The sequence below is a fragment of the Bos indicus genome, chromosome 16 (assembly GCF_029378745.1).
Source record: "Bos indicus isolate NIAB-ARS_2022 breed Sahiwal x Tharparkar chromosome 16, NIAB-ARS_B.indTharparkar_mat_pri_1.0, whole genome shotgun sequence".
NCBI lineage: Eukaryota > Metazoa > Chordata > Mammalia > Artiodactyla > Bovidae > Bos > Bos indicus.
Genome location: NC_091775.1, coordinates 57,397,579 through 57,420,908, shown reverse-complemented (window position 1 = coordinate 57,420,908; position 23,330 = coordinate 57,397,579). Strand labels below are relative to the sequence as shown.

Here is a 23,330-nt window from a genome sequence, read left to right as displayed (position 1 = left end):
CAGATAAAGCACACAAAGTGATTAGCACTGAGTTGATGACAGTGTGTATACATTCACTCAGAGAACACCTTTCGAAGTGACAGAGCCGGAGGAAACACATCATTCCAAACCAGTAAGTGTGGGTTGGGTCACTGTTCAAGGTGACAACTTAAGTAGATTATTATTTCATCTCCACAGTTCCTCTCATGCAAGATCATTATATTTCTATGTTTGAGTCATTAACTGTATCACATTTTGCTTTATTGTTTCCTTAGCTAAAAAAGGATGTTCAACCTCAGAGCTGTAAATTAACAAATATAATGTGTGTGTGCGCCCTCAACCAAGGATTTCTCAAAAGTTATAAATAGCTTCTGGTATCACTTTTGGTTCTCATTTTGTTGATGGAGGAGCTGAGACTCAAAGGTTAAGCAACACTCCCTGTAACAGAGACTGAGTTAGGCGAATATTGGGAGAGCTTTATTTTTTTATAAACAGAAACTGACACCTAAGAAAACCAGTCATGAGTCCAGGGCGAAGGCCAGGTTGGCCAGAAAAGGGAACCACAACACTATATAATGAGCCCATGTTTATGGATTAGTGATTCATACTTTGTTAACTGGATCCAAACTAAACAGCCTCAGGTGCTGAGGTTTGTGCTCAGTCAAGAAAACATTGGTTTAAAACTATTGTGGCACCAGATTATGCTTCATTAGAGCCCCAGGGTTCCGTGACAGCTCCTCAAGGCAAGGAGGAAGTAGAGATCCCGGCCTCTTATTACTCCCACTCCCATGTCCCTCCCACCTTCCCACCAAGGCAGTTAGTTCCCCTTTCATCTCTTTTATATTTTGTACAATCATTTAAGATTTTCTTCTTTTAAAAAAAGAATATGACCCCCCCTCCTCCCCAAAAGGCTTTAAACCCACTGTACTAATCCAAATATGTTTTAGAAAAAACTACAGCCATAAAACTAAACGTGCTCTGTAGGACTCTCTCCAGTGGCCAGAGTTATCCCCCAGTTTTGCTTCCCAAGGTTGTACTGGACCCTTAAGAGTTGGTTAGGTAATTGTTCATTCTCCTCTTCTGATTTGGAATGTTTCAGGTCCCTAAATCATTTCTGAGATTTGATACCAAGAAAGTATTAGCAGAAAACAAAAAGCTAGAAGAAGATGGTACATAAAAGCGCAGAGAAGAACATTACAGACATAGGATGCCTTTCTTCCAAAACACTGACACGCTTAGAAGAGACAGACTCTGCTTTAGGCTTCTACTTACACCACATTTTGACAAAATTGGCAGTCTTTTTTTTTTAATTTGGAATTTTCTTAAGATTAAAATGAAAAGCTCCTGATCTTGTCATCTGTGGTAAAGCCAGGCCAATTTTTTTTTCCAATTAGGAAAAAAATGTCCTAGTTCATATTTTGAGATTGTGTACAGAATCACAAAGAAATGGAGAGAAAAATATTTATTCCAGTTTACCTTTTGAGGAGGATGTGTGTTTGTTTAAAAATTAGGGCCTAAATTGAAAGCAAACTGATACCTTCTTGACCGGAATGGGACATGGCTACCCAGTGGCCAACTGAAGGGCCGAATCCAAGGGTGGGTGCGGAAAAGACCGTTGGCTCCCAGCCCCATCTGCTGTTTTTAAGAAACCATTGTTTAATTAATTCCTTCTGCTAAGGTCTGATCCACACCAACCCTCTCCTGCAAAGCTCTGAGTCCTTGTCGGGCACGCAAGCTGGCTTCTTCCAGTCGGGCCATTTTGGGAATTCAAATTACAAGACCTCCTGCAGCCAGAGGCCTTGGCGCTTGCTTCACAATGACACTCTAATACAAGCAAGCATTATGACTAGGATTGGGGGATTTAAAGAGCTGATGGAAAAAGCCTGACATGGTCATTAGAGTTTTTGTGACTTTTTTTTTTTCCCAAGAAGCTCCAGTTTATTGAAATGCTTCCTTTTCTTTCTTATGACTGTTGAGAATCATCTCTTTATTTCATTTACTCAGCACCCATGTACTGAGTGTCTACTATGTTTCAAGTATTATGCTTATTCAGCTGCTCGGAGAACATCTCCCCCATCTCATTATTAAATTAAATGAAATTTAAAAGCCCAAATTATCTAAAACCATGAAATACAGCATGAAGGAAAGAAAACATCTGGATGTATTCTGTTAGATCTCATTATTACTCCAAATATGAAAACCAGAACATTTTAACTCCAAACCAGGTGGCACCAAAACCAAATGATCTGGTGATTTTTATTTTGGCTGGTGCCAGACCCCAAATCCAAAGCTGTTTAATAGAGAACAGGACTAGGCTAGACCCACAAAGAGAGGGTGGGGTGCCCAGGGAAAGGCCAACTCAGAAAGACTGAGAGGCTCAAAGTCAGGCTGAGACAGTCCTGAGGGGGACACCATCCTGGAGACAATCGAGACTGTGATCCGGTGAGGATTGTTTAAAAAAAAAAACACAATCTTAGTCAAGACACTCTGGTAATATGGAAGAAAAATGGTCATAAAGTAGCTGAAGCAAAAAAGAGAATTTACTGGAAGGACACAGAGTATCTCATGGAACCCCAGGGCCTGAAATGCATCTGAGTCTCACAGAAGACTTGAACCAGGAAATGGAAAGTCAAGAATCAAGTTATTCTCTATATCTTTCTAGAAGTGCCACACGGCCACTCATTTCTGCTTCTCTCTCTTCGTTTGCTCCTAAAATTCTGCACCCAGGTCCAGTGTGTATGTGTTTGGGGGAGGGATCTCCCACACCAAGCAATTCTGTTTCCCAGCTACGTATCCTACCATTCGACTCAGTTCTGACACCATCTACCATCTGAGAGCATCAGACTCCACAGGTTGAAGGCTCCTTTAAGACCATCCTCCACTTCAGAGGCCAAAACAAACCCAGGTGTTGTCACCTGTCCTTCTGACTGACCGGCTACAGATTACAGGTTCTACGACTCCCTCTCTGGGTTTCAGCAATTTGCTAGAGCAGCTCACTGAACTCGGGAAACCCATGTTCCCACCAAATTACTGGTTTATCACAAAGGATATTTAAGGACACAAATCAACAGCCATATGAAGAGATACACAGGAGAGGTCCTGAACAAAGGAGCCTCTGCCCCCATGGAACTGGGGTCCTGTCATAGCGGTACATGGAAGCATTCTGGTTCCCTAAACTGGGAGCTCTCTGAACCCAATCCTTTTGGGGTTTTATGGAAGTTTCATTACTTGAGCACGAGTGGTGGACTGACCAGATGTCATGAGTGAGACTGCAAGTTCCAACCCTCTAATCACCTAGTTGGGTCCCTTGACAACAGGCTTCCAAACTCGATTCATTAACATAACAAGAGACAGACAACTTTTTTACAGAGAGGAAAAGGAAATTGGTGGTGTTTTTTGTTTTTTTAAATGGGGAAAGCTTGATCATGTTTCTTTTTTTTTTTTTAATTGGAGGATAATTGCTTTATAATGTAGTGCTGGTTTCTGCCATACAAAAATGGGAATCAGTCATAACTATGTATATATCCTGTCCCTCTTGCGCCTCCCTCCTAGCCCCTCTAGGTCATCACAGAGCACCAGCCTGGGCTCCCTGTGTGATACAGCAGCTTCCCAGTGGCTATCTGTTTTACACATGGTAGTGTATATATGTCAATGCTAGCCTCTCAATTTGTCCCACCCTCTCATCCCCCTCTTTGTCCACAAGTCCATTCAACAAGAGACAACTTTACCACTTTGATGACTTAGAAAATATCAAGGGTTTTAGGAGCTCTGTGCCAAGAAGGGAAGTCCAAATAGGTATTTACTATAAATCACATTTTTCCCTTTGCCCTCTTCCCTCCCCCTTCCTCTCTGTCTCTCCCTCCCTCCTTTTCCCCTTTATCTCTCTCTCTCTTTCCCTCTCTCTCCCTCTCTGCTCCATCCAGATCAGATGTTTTCTATTTATGTGTGAGGATGGTAGAGAATGCCCACCCTAGTCCTGGCTCATCAACTAATCAGAGAGCCAGAGCCTGTGGTTCCAGTTCCTAATCCTTGAAGAATATTAATATTAACATTAATCAGCCCCAGCTAGAAGGGTGTCATCTGTAATAAATAAAAACATGGAAGCCGAGTCAGCTCTTTCTAGAAGATAATGAGTAATTAAAAGAGGGCATGTTAGCCATGTAGACATGCCATGAGGAATTGAGAACACCATTTTCTACTCTACTCACTAAGGCCTTTCTAGTTCCCTTCTACATTCTCTCACCTTGCCCCACCTCCACCATCATTTAATTCAATATGAACAGGACCCTAGATGGATATCAGAACCATTGATAGTGGGCCCCCTAGGAAATCAACCAGTTTTTTCTAGATAAGGCCATTGCACAGTGGTTTCCCCTGGCTGCTCAGTGCCAGGGCCAGGACTTGTGAGGGATACGTGCTGAATATCTGGAAGCCCAGAAGGACTGGGTGTGATGCAGTGCCCTCTGGCTCAGGAATATGCAAGAACCAGTGGGGAAAAAATAGCTCACAAGAGGCTGTTCCAAGATTGATATCTTTTTTTTTTTTTCAACAGAAGAGCAAGTTTTCCCAGAAGGCATATTTCATATACACAAATACAAATGTCTGTTGGGTTTTTGAGCATCTTAGCAACTGGTTGACTGAGCTGTTGGTATGGCTGAGCAGGGACACCTTTTGGATATTCATGATGCCCTCACTGGCAACCAAGTTGGAAGTCTCAGATGTTTAGACAGGATGCTAATTCATAGATCTTTCCTTGGGGCTCAAAGAAGGTGAAGGCTGGACAGCTGGGCACACACAAGAAGCACGGTTCTCTGTCCTTTGTCTCATAAGCTCCTGACAGAGCAGGGCTAGCCCTCTCAAGCCATTAAGTGCCCTTCCTCCACCCAAACTGGGAAGTGCCAGTCCTGAAAAAAATCACAGCCTCAGGGGACCTGAGATCCAGTGTCCATTCACCCATTGCCAAACCATGTGTCCTCAGGAAAGAGTCCATCTCACTGTCTCATTATCCCCATCTGTAAAATGGGATAACAATACACATCCTCTCTCTAACAGACCAGGCTAATGTAAGGAGGAAAGGAAAGGAAAGCGCTTACTAAAGTCCAAGGCTCACTTCTCAAACTTTTTTTTTTTCTATCGGCTCTTCCTCATTTAGTCATTGATGGGCCCACGCATATCCTAGTTCGAGATGTCTCCGACACCGTGGCCTTCGTGGAGTGGACCCCACCTCGAGCCAAAGTCGATTTCATTCTCTTGAAGTACGGCCTGGTGGGCGGGGAAGGTGGGAAGACCACCTTCCGGCTGCAGCCTCCCCTGAGCCAGTACTCGGTACAGGCCCTGCGGCCGGGATCCCGATACGAGGTGTGGGTCAGCGCGGTCCGCGGAACCAACGAGAGCGAGGCCACCGCCACCCAGTTCACAACAGGTGAGGCTGCGAGCGGGGGCGGGCCTGGGGAGGGGAGAGGGCGCGGCGCCAGCAGGTATCGTCGGGGCAGGGGGCATCCAGGGAGAGAGATGGTGTGTGCGCCTGCATCCACAAATATCCCGTGCACTGCCAGAGGGAAGCGAGAGGTTTCCGGGCCTCCCGGTGCGGTTGCATCACAGAATGGAGGAGCGCCGGCCACCTGTGGAGGGGAGAGCTGGGTACCTGTCTTGCTTCTGCTGCCAGCCAGGTCTGTGACCTGACATAACTCTTCCCCTCCGGTCTCACATCTTTCCTTTATAAAATGAAACGTTTGTCCTGAAGTCATTGACACATCCCCATTGCTAACCCAAAGGGCAATTTTGTGAGAGTTCAGTGACCCTTCCTGGTGACACTTCATTGCTATTTGCTGGAAACAGTGGTAATGATTCCATAGATCCACAGCGACTTTACCAGCACCATGGTGCACCTTGGAGTTGGGCAAAGCCCATCCGTGTCGAAGCAGGCCTTCTGCCTGAGAATGTTTTACTCGTCCTTGTGAGCACTTGCAAGAGGGCTAACATAGACCTGGCTCCCACGGAGGGCAGGCTGAATGAAGCCCATGTCAATGCCTCCTCCCCAGCTGGGATGACCGGCCACCCACTTCCCAAGGCAGTCAGGACTTTTAAAGAGCCTTGGGAAAAGCCAGACCTCATGACCTGCTCCCTGGTTCTCTTGGAGCCCATCCGGCCGGCCAACTAGTGGACAAGTAGGTCAGTCACAAGCAGATGCAGGCTCGCCAGTGCTCTTCCTGGGTCAGCGGGTGCTGAGATCCAAGAGTGAGTCTCTATCTAATCCAGACTCCGTGTCTCTGCCTATCTGCCCTCTGGAGGTCACAGGTCAAGGAATGTCTCTGCCAGCTCCCAAGGTGGCACAGCAGTCAAAGGGAACTGCAGGCATCTGTAAGATCTAAGAACCAGCATCTTCCATCAGAATGAAGTAGGAGAATCACTAATCAAAGCATCCCACATTAAGTGGTGGCCTACGAGCCTGTTACAGGATGGGGCAAGTCAGCCAAGGGCTTCAGGGAGGCTCCATTACCCTCTGCTTGTGTTTAAAATCAGCTGATAAATATAGCAAAGAGTAAGACAGATGGAGGCCAAAATATCCCCTAGATTAGAACAGGTAGCTTAGTGTTAGAATCGAATGGGCTTGCCAACTGATGGCCCCTGTGAGTCTGGGCAAGACTCCCATGTCATAGAAGCTGGGGGCTACTGAGGTTAGGGCTTATAGCACAGAGGAACAAGCAGAGGCTGATCCCCATGGTCAGAGGGCTCCCTTGAGAGGGGAACCAGAATGGTTGTGCCCAGTCTCACTACAAAAATTACCATTGAGGTGAGTCCATCTTCCCCATGGAAGAAAAAGGCTGAGAATCTCATAACAGCTTTCCCTCCACCCCAAAGGAAACATTGGGTTAGGGAGAAGATTTCCCTATTGAAGAGACCAAGTGTGAACACTGAGGAAATGGAGAAGACAGTTGATTCTGAAAGAGACCCTCTCAGGCTTTCTCTCCTGTCCCTGTGCTAGACTCTAGCCCAGCCTGGGGTCCCTGGTCTGATTTTCTACTAAATACATGTTGGGTTCCCCTGTGACTGTGTATCTTTAGAACAAAGGAACTACATTCTGCCCATTTCTCTTGCCTTCTTTTCCCTCACTCAGCCAAAGCTGCTCGGAGCCTCACACAAGGTCCCTTCCTGGTGAATTCAAGGTCAGTCCTGCCCACCCCCAACCTTAGCACCCACAGCAGGACCTTCTCAGGTGGTGGGACCTCCTGAGAGCCACAAGTCCTGCATTCTTTTTCAATTTCAAGATAGTTTTTGTGTGAAAAGTGGTTTCTTTGTGGCTGTGCTCAGATAAGCAGTTTGAAGAGGCTGAAAAGGAGACGAGAGCTTTCAGGTGGAAGCACGAAAAGGGAATTCTTGATGTTTAGGTTGACGAGATGGAAGCAGGACTGGCTGGTGGCCCAGGAAAATTTCAATCAAGACAATTGCATTCTGCCTCCTAGAAGCCCCCACTCCCCACCATGAGTTTCCGTTCTTGGCGTGATTCTCTGTTTCTGGTTGCTTCGTGCATGGGCAGCTGTTAGGTGCCTGCTTCCTGCACGCAGCAGCAGCCTGTACCTGCAACCTGCCCTGCTCTGCTCGAGGGGGTGGGGGGTGAGGGGTGAGGGGGCCATGGGGGCGGGGAGCTGTGGACAGACTTGCTCACCAGCTCTCAAGGCCCGGAGTTGACAGGTGCTGTGCTGAATGATGAGAAGGTGCCTGGACCCTCACAGCAGGGCCTTCAGTCATTTTAGAACTCCGCTTAAATTCAAATTAGCCAAAGTGCTTTTCCAGGTGATGGCTTCGACACTAGGAGCGCACTAATTGCACAGGCAATTAAAACAGAGATTTGCTTCCCGAGTGGTGAGCAGGGTATCTGCCTGGGTCTTATTGCTGCTCAGAAAAAGGAGGGCATTGATGGAAGCCCACCAAAGCCAGTGGTTAGAGAGAAAGGGTCCAGGAAGATCCAGAGGCCAGTCTCACAAACTTCGCCACTCTCCGTACGTAGCTCTGGTTGCAGTTGCCCTCATAGGGGAATTCCTAGGACTCTCCTGGTGAATTTTTTTTTTTTTTTTAATGTGAACCATTTTAAAATTTTTATTGAATTCCCAGAAGGCTCAGCAGATAAAGGATCTGCCTGCAATACAAGAGACACAGATTTGATCCCTGAGTCAGGAAGATCCTCTGGAGAAGGAAATGGCAACCCACTCCAGTATTGTTGCCTGGGAAAACCCCATGGACAGAGGAGGCTGGCGGGCTACAGCCCAAAGGGTCTCAAAGAGTCAGACACGACTAAGTGAGAAGGCGCATTGCAATATTGCTTCTGTTTTATGTTTTGGTGTTTTGGCCACAAGACATGTACTTAGCTTCCAGATCAGGGATCGACCCCTGTATTGGAAGGGGAACTTTTAACCCTTGGACCACCAGGGAAGCTCCTCTTCTGGTAGATTCTCCCTCACAGCCCTCAGAAGGGAGCCAACACCTTGATCTCAGACTTCCAGTTTGTGAGACAATGTTTCTGTTGTGTAAGCCCAACCAGTCTGTGGCCCTTGGCTGCAGCAGTCCTGGAAACTCATTTAAAGGCCCCACAACAGTTGGAGCTCCCACCTGCTGGGCAGGGAGTATGCTCTGGGATTCCCCAGGAAATGCCTCCGCAAGTTCAACCCTGATGGTGCTTGTCAGCCAGCCAGGACCAGCTGCCCTCAGTCAAAGCTGTTGTTCTTCCTGCACCCCCTCACTCTGAGCATCCTCACAGTCCCCAGCCAGAATATTTAACAAGACTTTCTCGAGGGTTTTGAAGGAGCAGACAAGACAGAGAATGGACAGTATTTGTTTCTCCTGTGTTTAAAGAATACCTAGAGGTGCCAAGCACTGTCCTAGGTAGTAAGGCTGCAGAATAAACAAGATAGACAAGATACCAGTTCATGTGAGTTGTATTCCAGTGAGGGGAACTGGACAAGGAAAAAAGAAAGGAACATATGACTATATGGGACCGTCTCAATTACGAGGACCATGCTAAAAAATGAAATTAATGATACAGAGGGAGTAGTCAGAAAGGTCTCTCTGAGGGGCTGAGGTTTGAATCAAGACCTAAGTGACCTCATGGGGGCTTCCCAGGTGGCTCGGTGGTAAAGAATCTGCCTGACAGACTCGGCTTCAATCCCCTGGAGGAAGAAATGGCAACCCACTCCGGTATTCTTGCCTGGGAAATCCCATAGACAGAGGAGCCTGGTGGGTTATAGTCCATGGGGTTGCCAAAGAGTCAGACATGACTTAGTGACTAAACGCCAACAGCAAAGTGACCTCAGCCATGTGAGGGTCTGGGAAGAGCATTCTCTGCAAAAGAAGCAGTCAGTGCAGAGCCCAGAGGTGAGAATAAGCTTGAATTAGTCAGGAGTAGGAAAAAGGCAGTGCAGCTGGAGCACAATGAATAAGGGAAGAATGCTCCCAGGTGCCACCGGAGAAGCAGGCAGGGCCAGACCATGCCGAGCCCTGTGGGCCACCTTGAAGTTCAGTTCAGTCACTCAGTCGTGTCCAGCTTTTTGCGACCCCGTGGACTACAGCATGCCAGGCTTCCCTGTCCATCACCAACTAATGATGGGCTACCATTAGGAGCTTGAAATAGGAAGCAATGGAAAATTTTCAGGCGAAGTGCTTGATTTAATTTATGTTTCAAGTTGAGAGTCCACAGTCCCAGCCCCTCCCCAGGGCCTCCACTGGGCATCTGATTTTGCCTTGCTCCTGGCTTGCTGGTGTGTTGTAGAGACTAGCCCAGCTCCCACTTGCCAGGGGGCCCTTCAGCTGGCCCTCCTGGAGGTCAGGCTCCAAGACCTAGAGGGAGCAAATCATTTCACTCCAGCCTAGTCCTAAGACACCTGCCTTACCCAGTTCTCATTCCCAGGATTTATCTCTTTGGGGATCACTGACATTGGAAATGTCTGGTCCCTTCAGAAGAAACACTGCTGCCTGTCCACAGGGTGTAGACCCTAAGGCCCCAAAATGCAGAAAAGAAAACCATAGTTTACCATTTCCAAAAAAACTACAGTCTACCATTTCCAAGGTCTTTAGTTGTGAAGAGCAGTAGGTAAATAGGAGACTCAACCTGGACCCTAAGTGATTTTTTTTTTTTTTTTTTGCTCCAGTTCCATTCAGAACACACCCCCAAGCCCCACCCAGTCGTTTGCCAGCCTCTCTTCCCCCACACCCCTCCCCATTGCCAGAAAGATTGAGGGATGTGAGATTTAGAGACCTGTAGTCCAGAGCATTCCTCCCACATGCCCCTCTACTTAAGCTCCTCTCACCATACAATTGCTGGAGAAATTACACACACAGCTCGTGCAGAATGCACGGTTTCCCGCATGCCAAACCCACACTGAGTAAGGAAACATTTCTCAGAAAAATAAGCTGCAGAGGCATAAATCTGCTAAGAGATTCACCCAATTTACATCCCTAAACAGAACACTTCTCACTCTGCAGCAGCTGCGCTCAGACTGATTCACAACATCCCATCTTCCGAAAGAACAATCGGTGGAGACTTGCCTGGCATTTACAAAGTAAAACAGTCCACTTGAGGTTTTCCCAGAACAAATGGCTGGTCCACTCCAAAGTTAAATTCAAGTCTCAAAGTCAAGACCTATTTAGAACTTTTTAAGTGGCAGTTTGTCAAGACAGCACCTTTTTACCCTGTAAGTTGTTTTATGTTGTTTCTGCCCAAATAAGCCTGCCAGAATGACCAGTCCTGGGAGAGAGAACCAGCCCCCCACAGTTGAGGGAGAGACCCCAATGCCAGAGGTCTTTTCATTACTGTGGAGTTCTTGGAACTCCAAGGAGCAGGCATGGGGGTGCCAGGTTGTTAGACCTCAGGGAGAATTGTGGAAGCACCAGTAAGTCAACCCAGGGTTTAGACACCTAATTTTGTACCAGTCCCCAAACTGTACACTTCCACATGCATTGTCTCATCTTTACAACTAGAAAAGCAGTATTCTTAGCCCATCTTACAGATGTAACCATCAAGGCCCAGCCAGAAGAAGGCTTGCCTATGGCCCCATTACATTTAGAATTAGAAGTGGAGGTCAAACTGAGACCTGACTCCAGAGCTGACTGATTTCCACTATATCACATCCCGTCTCTCTGTACAAACCTTTCAGCATGTCTATGCAAGTAAATCCAAGGGAAGACATCTTATACTTCAAAATCTTGCAACCAATCCTCTGTTTTGCTGCTTGGTGATCAAATTTGAAATTACACTCTTTCATCTCAATTGAGTGCCATCTCTGATTTCCTCCTTCCAGGAATTCCCTTAGTCTCAGGCTTAAGATACTAACTAGTTCATTTTTCAATTTCTAGAACACCACTAGAACTTCTGAATGGGAATGGGGAATGTGTAAAGTGTATTGATGTCTAACTACCAAATAAAACTCTCCAGCCTGCCCATGGAATCTATCATGGCCAACCTGGCAGACCAAAAGCTAAGGGGCAACCCCTGGGGTTCACTCAAACAAAAGGCAGAGGGTGAGATGTGGGCTGTCACTGCAAAGCCTATTCAAGTTCAAGATGCATGGCAAATGCACATTATCCTGTGTGATGTTGGTGATGTCTTTTTTTTTTTAAGAGATTGATGCCCCCAAGAACCTGCGGGTTGGTTCCCGCACAGCAACCAGCCTTGAGCTCGAGTGGGACAACAGTGAAGCAGAGGTTCAGGAGTACAAGGTTGAGTACAGCACCTTGGCGGGCGAGCAGTACCATGAGCTGCTGGTCCCCAAAACCATCGGACCAACCAGCAGAGCCACACTCACCGGTGAGTAAGCCCTGGCTCCTGGGGGCACGGCAGTTCCTGAGCTCCTCCCAGCCCTCTTCCCAGCGCTGCATGCCCACATCCAACCGTTGCCAAATCCCTCTGATATAATCCACCAAGTACCTATGGCATGTATCTACTGTTCTCCATCGCACTGCCATCCCCTGGTGTAAGCTACTATCACTTCTTGTCTCCACCACTGCAATAACCCCCCATTCTCTCCTGGCCCCTCCACTGTCCTCTTCACTCCATCAGTGATCTTTTCAAAGTACATTTCTAACTATGCCATCCTATTGTGCATCCATTTCAAGGACTTCAATTGCTTTTGTGATAAACTCCAAACCCTCCCATGGCCTTGGTTTCCCTACCATCTTCTCCAGTCTTTTCCATCTCCCATATCTCCTGGTGCTCCCAGTGTTCCAGGCCCACAGGCCTACTTTTTTTAGTTCCTCAAACACTCTCCTGCCCCAGGGCTTGGCACATGCCATTCCCTCTGCTTATCAGGCTCTCTCCCCCCACAACTCGCTTCACCTCATGATGGCAGCTTCCCTTCCAGCTCTCAGTTCACCTGTCACTTCTCTGGAACCCTGGCTGGTTCCTAGGTGAGGTCAGGTCATCCTGCCTGGCAATGTCATCTTGCTGATGACCCCTCACCTCACAGCACTTCTCAAGTTATCCTTGTGCGCTTGTGGGTATGATTATTGGGTTGTTGATCTCCAGCTTAGACTGAAGCTCTGTGAAAGGGGGCTCATGTCTGGTTTTGATCACCATGATTCCCCAGCATCTAGCACAACATCTAGCACTTCCTAGGTCCTGGATAAGTGGTGAATGAATGGATAAATGCATGCGTGAATGAATGAGAACAACTGCACACAAGCTACAAGAAGCCAGTGATAAGCTGATAAATTAAGAGCCTGGTCATGCCTTCTGCACCCTGTAAAGCATGTGAGTGAGGAGTTGTTGAAAGGTCTTAAATAGATGATGCAGTGCAGATCTGTACAGCTACAGTGGAGATCAGACAGGAGGCGGGCAAGGTCAGAGGCAGACAGTGGTCAGGAGGCTGTTTGGAGTCAGGGAGAGATAATGGTGGAGTGAACTAACACGATGCTCCAGGTCACCATGGTGCTTGTCTGGGGAGCATTCTGTGTCCCCATGTGGATGTGGAGCCCAGCTAGTGCTCTTCCTGGGCCTTAGACACACCCATCCAGGAAAACCTACCTCTAGGCTTTGCTGAAAGGTAGATGGCTGGAAATGGGGGTACAGTTTTTAGATGGAGACTGTACAAAACAGCTATGGACCAGAGGCCGGTGGTGTGCTGACAGAGACTTTGTTTATCCTGTGTCTTGGCTTCTCGCAAAAGCATTTGTCATCTCGATAGACCAGGGATCCACAGCAAAGACTGCGTAGAGTAAACAAGGGCAGGATAATCAAAGCTGTTTTCCTCCTGAACTGAAATCCCAGACTGCCTTGCCAAATGAGGCTAGTTAAAGTAAATATAATAAATGCTTTTTCCAGACAGACGTACTCCTGAAAACACAGAAAAGAGATGGAAAGATATGCTGACCAAGCAGGTTAATGGGGGTGAATTAAACATAGCAGGAACAGACCAGCTGGCATAGGGCCTTTCCAGAGAGCTGGAGACATTCACAAAAATTAAGCTAAACAAAAAAACCTGCAATGATACAAGAGGGAACTGGTTCTAGGCACAGCGTATCCCTGCCCAGAGCCGCAGGCTGCTTTGGCAATTACCAGCTTTACAAAGATGATGGCTTGATGTTCGGATGGAGGATACGCTATAAAATCATGGGATATAGAGAAGAATTCACTCACATCCTAGTTATTATTTCCCATTAGTGGAAAAAAAGAAGATTCTACATTCATTGGTCAACTGTTATCCCAGGGAGCTTCACATAGTTTTAGCTTATTTCATCTTCACAACAACAAGACTCACGAGGGACATGAGAACGAAAATATTGCCTGCCATATCAGTCAACTAAGGTGCCATCAGCCATCGCATCACAGCCACCCCAGTCATCATCCCCATTTTACAGATAAGGAAACTGAGGCTCAGAGAGTTTGGAAACTTGCCCGTGTCCCCAAAACTACCAAGGGAGCCATGAAAGGCAGTTGTGAAGCCTAGTCAAAAGCTCCCATCCATTTTCACAGCTGCTCTTACTAAAGAAGCAACAGCAAAGGAAGGGTCAAATTTTAAATGTTGCAGACTTCCAAGGAATGGGAAGATTATTATCGAGGAGTGAACTCAGAGATATTGGTTTTTTTATTTGAGTTGGGCTTATGAAATAAAACTATAAATATATATTACATATAATTATCCCAGGGAGCTCACTGCTGGGAAGATTTATAAAGGCAAATAGCCTTATGTGATTTAAAAAGGGATTATAGGCATGTAAGGAAATCAAGTATGTCTGTACTTGCTGAGATGCCGATTACAAGGATCACTGGCGCTCTTACTGTGGTGTCTAGGGAAAGAGAAGGAAGGACCCTGCTGGAGGCAAGGCAAAAAGAGGGAGAAGTTTGATCCCAGCTCTTAATAGTTGTGTTTTCTCCCTCACTGTCCTACCTGGATGCTAAAAAGGAGAGTTTTTCAGCTCCCAAGACTTGTTTTGGGATTTTTTTGTTGTTGTTCTTGTTCAATTTGTTTGTTTTGGGTTCCCAGCAAATTATTTGCTTGTATATATAAAACAGGACTCTGGGCACGGTGGGAAGGACAATTCCAGGCTCATCTGAAGCAATTCCTTCCTGGCCAGAAAGCGCAGGAAGGACTAGAAACTTCAGCTCTGCCTATCCCCACCCTCCCTATCCCTTAGTCAAAAACAACTGCAACCATAACAGAAGGTACCATCTCTCCTGCCCCATTTTATTTGAATGCTCAGTCCCATGGGACACGTTAAGAGCCAAGACTCTAAACTCTGTGTGTGTGTTAGTTGCACAGTCATATCCAACTCTTCGCAACCCATGGACTGTAGCCCACCAGGCTCCTCCGTCCATGGGATTCTCCAGCCAAGAATATTGAAGTGGGTAGCCATTCCCTTCTCCAGTGGATCTTCCCAACCCAGGGATTGAACCCAGGTCTCCTACATTACAGGCAAATTCTTTCCCATCTAAGCCACCAGGGAAGTCCTAAGACTCTACATCTAGGCTCAACTACATCCTGTGTGGTTTGGAGCCATTGATATGACCTTTCTAAGCTTCTGTTTCATCATATGTAAAAGGGGAATGTTGCCACCTGCCTCATAGCATTTGATGGGGCTTTAGTGAGATCATGAACTTAATGAATTTAAGGCCATTCTTCTAACATAGCAAAGTACTCAATACTCAGATGATGACAATGATGATGATGAATAAGGACACAGAGGAGGAGGTCTATGAGCTAAGAGATGGTTTGAATTGACACCCTGTATAAGTACGGAACAGAGCAGATTCCCAGCTTCTCAAAGTGGGGTGTGTGGGGGGACCTGTGGCAATGGGCAGAATCCTCTCCACCTAGATCTATAGAATCAGAGTCTGCATTTTAAAAGCTCCTTGGGGATCTGTGTGCACATTAATGGGCAAGAAGCACCAAGTTTGAGCATGGCTTCTTCTTTTTTTTTTTAGATTACCAAATTTTCATCACTGCCTTTTTATGTTTTAATTTTTATTGGAGTATAGTTGCTTTATAATGTTGTGTTACTTTCTACTGTATAGCAAAGTGAACCAGCTTTATGTAAAGGAATGGATAAAGAATATGTGGTGCATATAACAATGGACTATTACTCAGCCATAAAAAGGAATACCTAGAGCATGGCTTTTGAAATTGCCCACTTAGGCTTGAGACCAACTTCATTGATGTGTGTCTTTGGCAAATTGCTTCAATTTCTGTGTTTCTGCTTCCTGGCCCGAAGGACATCAGGTCTACCTCACAGGTTGTTTTGAGGATTCAATGAAATCATATTTATTTATGTATCTGAGCACTGGCACATAACAAACATTCAGTAGTAATTTAACCTTTTATAGTTTTTAATCCCTACAAAGCTCAGCCTGGGTCCCTTGCAACCTGGCCTCTGCCAGGCACAAGTTCACACGCCCTTTATTCTCAGAGTTAGGTGACTCCAAGTCCCTCAAGTTCTATGGCACCTGTACTGGATATTCTTTGCAGAAGCCCTGGTCTCTGCAGCCACCTCGTACCCCTTTACTGTGGAACACAGGCCCTTCCTGACCCCAGGGCTCAAAGTCACACAGAGACCTCACAGCACCTCCCCACCCCACCCCACCTCCCCCATCATATAACCGCCTCCCCCCACCCCCACTTTGCAATGCAGAGGCCAGGCTGGGGCACAGAATACCAAACCTTTCTTCTCCATTGGTCTCTCCAGGCGATGCCCAGGAGTATGGATTTGTTTCTCAGCGACAGACTCCATGACTACAATGATTTTTCTCTCTGCTCTGGTAGCTTCTATATCTTTAATGATAAGTCTTTTTTTGTAGGCTCAGCCTCTCAGCCTGGGGGCTTCCCAGGTGGCACTAGTGATAAAGAACCCGCCTGCCAGTGCAGGAGACATAAGAAATGGGGGTTCGATCCCTGGGTTGGGAAGACCCCCTGGAGGAGGGCATGGCAACCCACTCTAGTATTCTTGCCTAGAGAATCCCATGGACAGAGGAGCCTGGCAGGCTACAGTCCAAGGGGTCGCAAAGAGTCAAACACACCTGAGGCTACTTAGCACTCACGCACTCAGCCTGGGCCACGTCTGCTTGGCCTGTGTTCCATACCTGGAGTCCCAAAGGGGTCCCTGAGTGTTATATAGGCTCACCACTCACTGACTTCCCTCTAGGTTAGATCTGGCAGCAGGTACCAGGGACTGGCACCACCACTGTTTTCTGTAAAGCAGTGACAAACCATAAACCATACAGAAAACTCCTAGTGGAGGGAGAGTGGGAGGAAGTGAGGAAGTGGGGGTGGGGAAGGAAGGAGATCCTCATTGTTTGAATGGACTTTGTTTAAAAAAACAAAACAACAACAATAAAACCCTGCCTGAGATCGATGCAGATTATATGCAGATTATAAACACTGCTCTGGCCTGTGTCTGAGGGGGACTCTATACCCTGCGCTCTGAAGAGCCTGTGGCTGCAGTGTTCTGTGGACAGGGGAAGGGGGTGTCTTCAGCCATGAAGAGTCTTGCCTGGTCGCCCTCAGGAACAGGAGCCCACATTTGAGGACCCCTGTGGTCAGGAGAAGGGCGAAAGGAGCTGGCCCGTAGGGCCAAGTGAGCCCTAGGCTGTAACCCAGCTCTGGGGACCTGGCTGTCACCTCGTCTCCATGGGGCAGCCCCTGAACACCTCTTGATGGCACCTCCTCACCAGCTGCCTCTGCATGGCAACCACCTGGATCTCCAGTCCACAAGCTGCTAATCAGAAAAATCATCCACAGGGTTAGGAAATCCAGGGGCTTAGAGATTCCTACAGACCTCGTGGTGTAACACCAGACCGCAAGAAAACAAAGACCTGCAGCCAGCCACACACGACATCCTCACACACTCACACACATACAAACACACCAGTACAGGGCTGATGTCTACAAGCATGCCCCAGTCAGCCCTACGAGTTGCCGCCCTCCAGGCTTCTGGTGGCTGGGGAAAGAAAAGCGAGGCCTCGACCAGAGCCCACTTTGTTTCCTTGGGGCCCCAGTGGAGGTCTCGTGGTGAGAAGAAGGGCTCCTAGAGGTGCTTGTCCACAGGAGGACTTTCCACGGAGAAACCCAAGACCCCCTTAAAGGAGTCCAGCTGGCAAATCAGTGCCGATGGAGGCACTTGATGTTCACTTCATCCTGTCTGCACTCCCTGACATGCCAGGGCACAGGCCCCAGACCCAGCGCCAGACCTTCAACACCCTGCAGGCTCTTCTGGGGAGGAGGAGCTGGGCAATGGGCCTGGGGCCGGGGCCAGATGGTGCTCAACCTACTTTGGGCGAAGTCACAGTGACCCCAAGTGGTCACTTTGGTAAGGCACCCTCTGAGCATGGCTCCAACTCCCAGGGGCTGCAGAGACCCAAACAGAAGAAAGGACAGAAAGAGCGGAGGCTTCCACGCGGTCCTCACAGCTGGCGCCTCTGGGCCTCTGCTCCCTATTTGCACTAAGGGGCTGATACGAGGGGACCAGGAGTCAAGCCAGGTGGGAATTTTTCTGTTTCTGCTTTGACTTCTTCAGCAGGGAATGCTTGTTTACAGCAAAGACCCACAGGTGGGATGTTCTTGTAGGACAGAGGGTGATGACCCATGTTCCTCATTAATCCCACTGGCAACAAAAAAGCTGTATATGAGAACAGTCCTTGGTGATGATTTTCTGTTTCAAACATAAGTTTGTAGGACCAGTCCCTTCCTTAAGTCAGCATGGAGTCTTCTCTTGATGCTTGAACATCATCCACACCCTCAAATCAGGGAGGTGTCCTCCAAAGCCTTTCTCATTCAGGGAACCCTGGAGAAGCATCTACCATTCCCCTCAACAAGATCAGAAGGGGGAAGCCTGAGAGGTTAGGCCCAGAACAGCAAAAAGTAGATTGTTGCCTACCTGGCATGATTTCAGGGGTTCCCAGAAGATCCTCTGTCTCCAAATATCCCCCCATCCGTGAAACCATCTATGAAATCCCCTGCTGGAGATTTCCCTGTGAGAAGCCCTATATTGGGTCCTTGGTTTTCATGAATTCTTTTACCAGATACACATTTGCCTGTGTTATTCCCTCAGCCTGCAATGCCCTTTCCCCAACCAAATATCACCTGATCATTCAAACTCAGCTCAGATATTCTCTCATAGAAGTCTTCCCAGCATCACTGTTGCCCCTCCCATGCTGCTTCTACGCATTATACCTTTTTTCACTATACTACATACTGAATTAAAATATTAAAAAAAAAAATCAAGTCGCTTGACACAAAGACCTAAGAGTATAGTAAGGAGACTAACAAGAAAACTAACAATAACAACATAGCAGCATGGTTGTTAGGAAAACTAAGAGAGTAACTGCGAACTCCCTGGGGAGGGTCCCTGGTTTGCCCCTCCCTTTAAAGGCAGATGTCTTTCTTTTCCTTTAAAGGTTTTGATTTTTAACATTTATTTACTTTTTACTGCACTGGGTCTTTGTTGCTGTGTGCAGGCTTTCTCTCGTTGCAGTGAGGGGGCTACTCTCGAGCTGCAGCACGCAGGCTTCCCACTGTGGTGGCTTCTCTTGGTGGGAGCACCTGCTCTAGGTGCGTGGGCTTCAGTAGTTGTGGCACACGGGCTTAGTGGTGCTATTTCAGTAGTTGTGGTACCCGGGGCATGTTGGATCTTCCCGGGTCAGGGATCAAACCCGCATCCCCTGTATTGGCAGGCGGATTCCTAACCACTGGACCACCAGGGAAGTCCAAAGGCAGACATCTTTTAATGCACTCAGTTCAGTTCAGTCCCTCAGTCATGTCAGACTCTTTGCGACCTCATGGACTGCAGCACACCAGGCTACCCTGTCCATCACCAACTCCCAGAGCTTACTCAGACTCATGTCTGTCCATAGAGTCGGTGATGCCATCCAACCATCTCATCCTTTGTCGTCCCCTTCTCCTCCTGCCCCCAATCTTTCCCAGCATCCGGGTCTTTTCAAATGAGTCAGTTCTTCACATCAGGCGGCCAAAGTATTGCAGTTTCAACTTCAGCATCAGTCCTTCCAATGAATATTCAGGACTGATTTCCTTTAGGATGGACTGGTTGGATCTCCTTGCAGTGCAAAGGCTCTCAAGAGTCTTCTCCAACACCACAGTTCAGAAGCATCAATTCTTAGGCACTCAGCTTTCTTTATAGTCCAACTCTCACATCCATACATGACTACTGGAAAAACCATAGCTTTGACTAGACAGACGTTTGTTGGCAAAGTAATGTCTCTGCTTTTTAATATGCTGTCTAGGTTGATGATAGCTTTTCCTCCAAGAAGCAAGCATCTTTTAATTTCATGGTTGCAGTCACCATCTGCAGTGACTTTGGAGCCCAAAAAAATAGTCTCTCACTGTTTCCATTGTTTCCCCATCTATTTGCCATGAAGTGATGGGACCAGATGCCATGATCTTAGTTTTCTGAATGTTGAGCTTTAAGCCAACTTTTTCACTCTCCTCTTTCATCAAGAGGCTCTTGAGTTCTTCTTCACTTTCTGCCATAAGGGTGGTGTCATCTGCATATCTGAGGTTATTGATATTTCTCCTGGCAATCTTGATTCCAGCTTGTGCTTCATCCAGCCCAGCATTTCTCATGATGTACTCTGCATATAAATTAAATAAGCAGAGTGACAATATACAGCCTTGACGTACTCCTTTCCCGATTTGGAACCAGTCTGTTGTACCATGTCCAGTTCTAACTGTTGCTCCTTGACCTACATACAGATTTCTCAGGAGGCAGGTCAGGTGGTCTAGTATTCCCATCTCTTTAAGAATTTTCCATAGTTTGTTGTGACCCACACAGTCAAAGGCTTTGGCATAGTCACTAAAGCAGAAATAGATGTTTTTCTGGTATTCTCTTGCTTTTTTGATGATCTAACTGATGTTGTCAATTTGATCTCTGGTTCCTCTGCCTTTTCTAAATCCAATTTAAACATCTGGAAGTTCACAGTTCACGTACTGTTGAAGCCTGGCTTGGAGAATTTTGAGCATTACTTTGCTAGCGTGTGAGATAAGTGCAATTGTGTGGTAGTTTGAGCATTCTTTGGCATTGCCTTTCTTTAAGATTGGAATGAAAATTGACCTTTTCCTGTGGCCACTGCTGAGTTTTCCAAATTTGCTGGCATAATGAGTGCAGCACTTTCACAGCATCATCTTTTAGGATTTGAAATAGCTCAACTGGAATTCCATCACCTCCATTAGCTTTGTTTGTAGTGATGCTTCAGCGAACTAAATCCCCAACCCCAGTTTGGTAGGCTTGAACTTCACAGATATTCTGGAGATGAACCCAGGGATTTAGAGATGGAAAGGTTCCATATTTCTGAATGCCCATGTGAACCTAACCAAGCCTGCAGACCCCAGGAGTCTTATTCATGCTTTTGCTGGCAAGACACAGCAATCTCAGTTTCTTGGGCCTCCTTCTCCCACTACTTTCCTGCCAGCAGCAGGAAGCATGAAGAACAGGCCTCCTAGACAGAGGGAAGTGAGTCATCCTGCCTTTATCACCCACCCACGGTCCTTGCAGTGCAGGTGAGAATCTGCTCATTGAGCTAGTTGGGCTCATTGAGCTCACAATTAGAGCTAGTTGCTCTCTGGCTCTAATTAATCTCTTCCTGTTCACCATGTCCCATCCTGCCCACTGGAGAATTCCATATCTCCACCCCTCAACCTTTCCTAATCTTGGCTAGCTTTCAAGATTCAATTCAAGTCCCTTCTCTAGAAAAGTCTTCTCTGGCTACTCCAGCCCAGCCCATGCTGATTTCATCCCCACTCTGAAATTGTTTTCTTAGTTAGCTTCCCATGGAGTGGTACCAAATCACCTTCAAATTCCAATTTGCTTACTCCATTTTCCTCTCCCAGCCTGTAAGACTCTTAGGGACCATGCAGTGATGTATCAGAAAGAACAATGAACCTGGATTCCAAACCCTGTTTCATTGCGTATTACCATTGTGACCTTGGTTTGAGAAATGGACTTCTCCAGTCCTCTGTTTACCCATAAGTAATGCCCTCCCAGCAGAGTGGAAAATAAGATATCGTGTATGAATCTCTAAGAAACTAGTCAATCAATAATGGACCTCTTGGCTACCAGGCACTCAAAGTTCTCTTGATTTTTATCCCTCCTTTATTCCCTCTCTTTCTTTTTTATTATTCTTGTAGATTACCCAGTGCCTGCAGCTCAGTACTTGGTATATTCTTGTTATTCAGTCACTAAGTCATATCCAACTCTTTGAGACCCCATGGACTGCAGTGCACCAGGCTTCTCTGTCCTTTACTATCTCCTGGAGTTTGCTTAAACTCATTGAGTTAAACTCTGTTGAGTCCATGATGCCATCCAACCATTTCATCCTCTGTCCTCCCCTTCTTCTCTCCTTCAACCTTTCCCAGCATCAGGGTCTTTTCCAATGAGTCAGCTCTTTGCATCAGGTGACCAAAGTATTGGAGCTTCAGGTTCGGCATCAGTCCTTCCAGTGATATATTCAAGGTATATATGGGTGCTCAATAAGTAATGAATATCCTTTTCAGTACAGATTTCTTTGTATCTCTTTAAGGACAAGGGTGATTCCATTCAGCTCACCCTTGTATCAAGTACACAACCCTGTGCCCAGCACAAAGGAGACCATCAGTCATGTTTGCTGAGTGCATGAACTGTGTGCTTTGAGTGTTCAAAGAAGAATGGATATGCAGGGAAAGAGTTGAGGGAAGTGTCATCCCCTGAGTTGAACCAATGAAGTTCTATAAGAGATGGAAGAGTGGTGGTTTCCCATGGGATGAATTTTCTGAGCTAGTGTTAAAAAGAGAGCAGAGCCATTCATATGCTACTACTTGCAGGAGTTGGACAGAAAGATAAAGGGAGCATTGATAGACAGCAATGGGGTCTTTAAAAAGTGAGAAATCCCTAGGAGTCTTCCAAGTGCTGATATATAAGTGTACCTGCTATGCCTTGGGTATGCATTTCCTTTTCCAGCAGAAAGTGTATTTTACCTGCTGGCAAAGAGCAACAATTCACTTGCAGCACAGGAAGAAAGCTGCTGAAAATCAAAGAAAAGCAGCAGGCAGGAACCTATAAGCGAGTCCCATTTCCCCATCCCCTAGACAGAAAGCTTGGAAAAAGAGCACTTTAAATTCTACTCTACACTTTTCTGGGAGAAGATGATTCCGTTGTAAATTATTGAACATTTCATTTAAGCTTCATAAATAAGAAACTCAGATGAAAACGGTACATGTTGGATCCGTTTGGCAACATATAATTTCTGTCTTCCTTCCTCAATCTGTCACCCTTCATCTACGTCGGAAAATTTCTACTTCATTATAGGCAATTGAAGGTCTCAATCAGTTGTCTGAGAGTAGTTTATGTCCCAAAGGTAATCTAATTTCTCCAGCCAAGTATGTACCTGGGACTTGCGAACATACTGGTGGAGATAAATATGTGCTTTGAACAGATCTGGGGGTGTTGCAATAGCCCAACTCAATCCAGTGACAGGTACCAGCCCAGCCAGGGGCCAGCTCCTTGCTGACACCTGGACTCCCTAAATCCCTGGTTTCATCAGTGGGCTAAGCTTCAGCAAACTGACAACAGGTGTGCCAAGGACCAACCTGTATCTGTCTGGGGCACACCAAAAAATGACTCCAAATTCTGGAATAGTTCTCTGAGCCAGGTAATAATGCTATGGGCTACTCTTACGATGCACCAGGTACTGTGCTTTCTCTACATTGGCTCATTTAATCTCCAGGACCCTCTGAGATAGACACTATTACTCTTACCATTTTACAGAGAATAAAGCTCAAAGATACGAAGGAATCAGAGTTACACACGTATGTTTGGTCGGCGCAAAAGTATTGAGGTTTTGCACTGTTGGACTTTGCCATTCAATATTGGAATACATTCTTAAA

At 46.6% G+C, this 23,330-nt stretch overlaps 1 protein-coding gene across 2 annotated transcripts in view; it reads left to right on the top strand.

The window, feature by feature from the left end:
* The window catches only part of TNR (tenascin R), a 494,238-nt gene that overhangs the window by 410,570 nt on the left and 60,338 nt on the right, over nt 1-23,330 (top strand). For both annotated transcript variants that reach the window (XM_070768479.1, XM_019976964.2), the window contains 2 exons: nt 5,132-5,401; nt 11,591-11,776. In XM_070768479.1, coding sequence (XP_070624580.1) covers nt 5,132-5,401; nt 11,591-11,776 — 456 coding nt within the window. The remainder of the gene's footprint in view (nt 1-5,131; nt 5,402-11,590; nt 11,777-23,330) is intronic.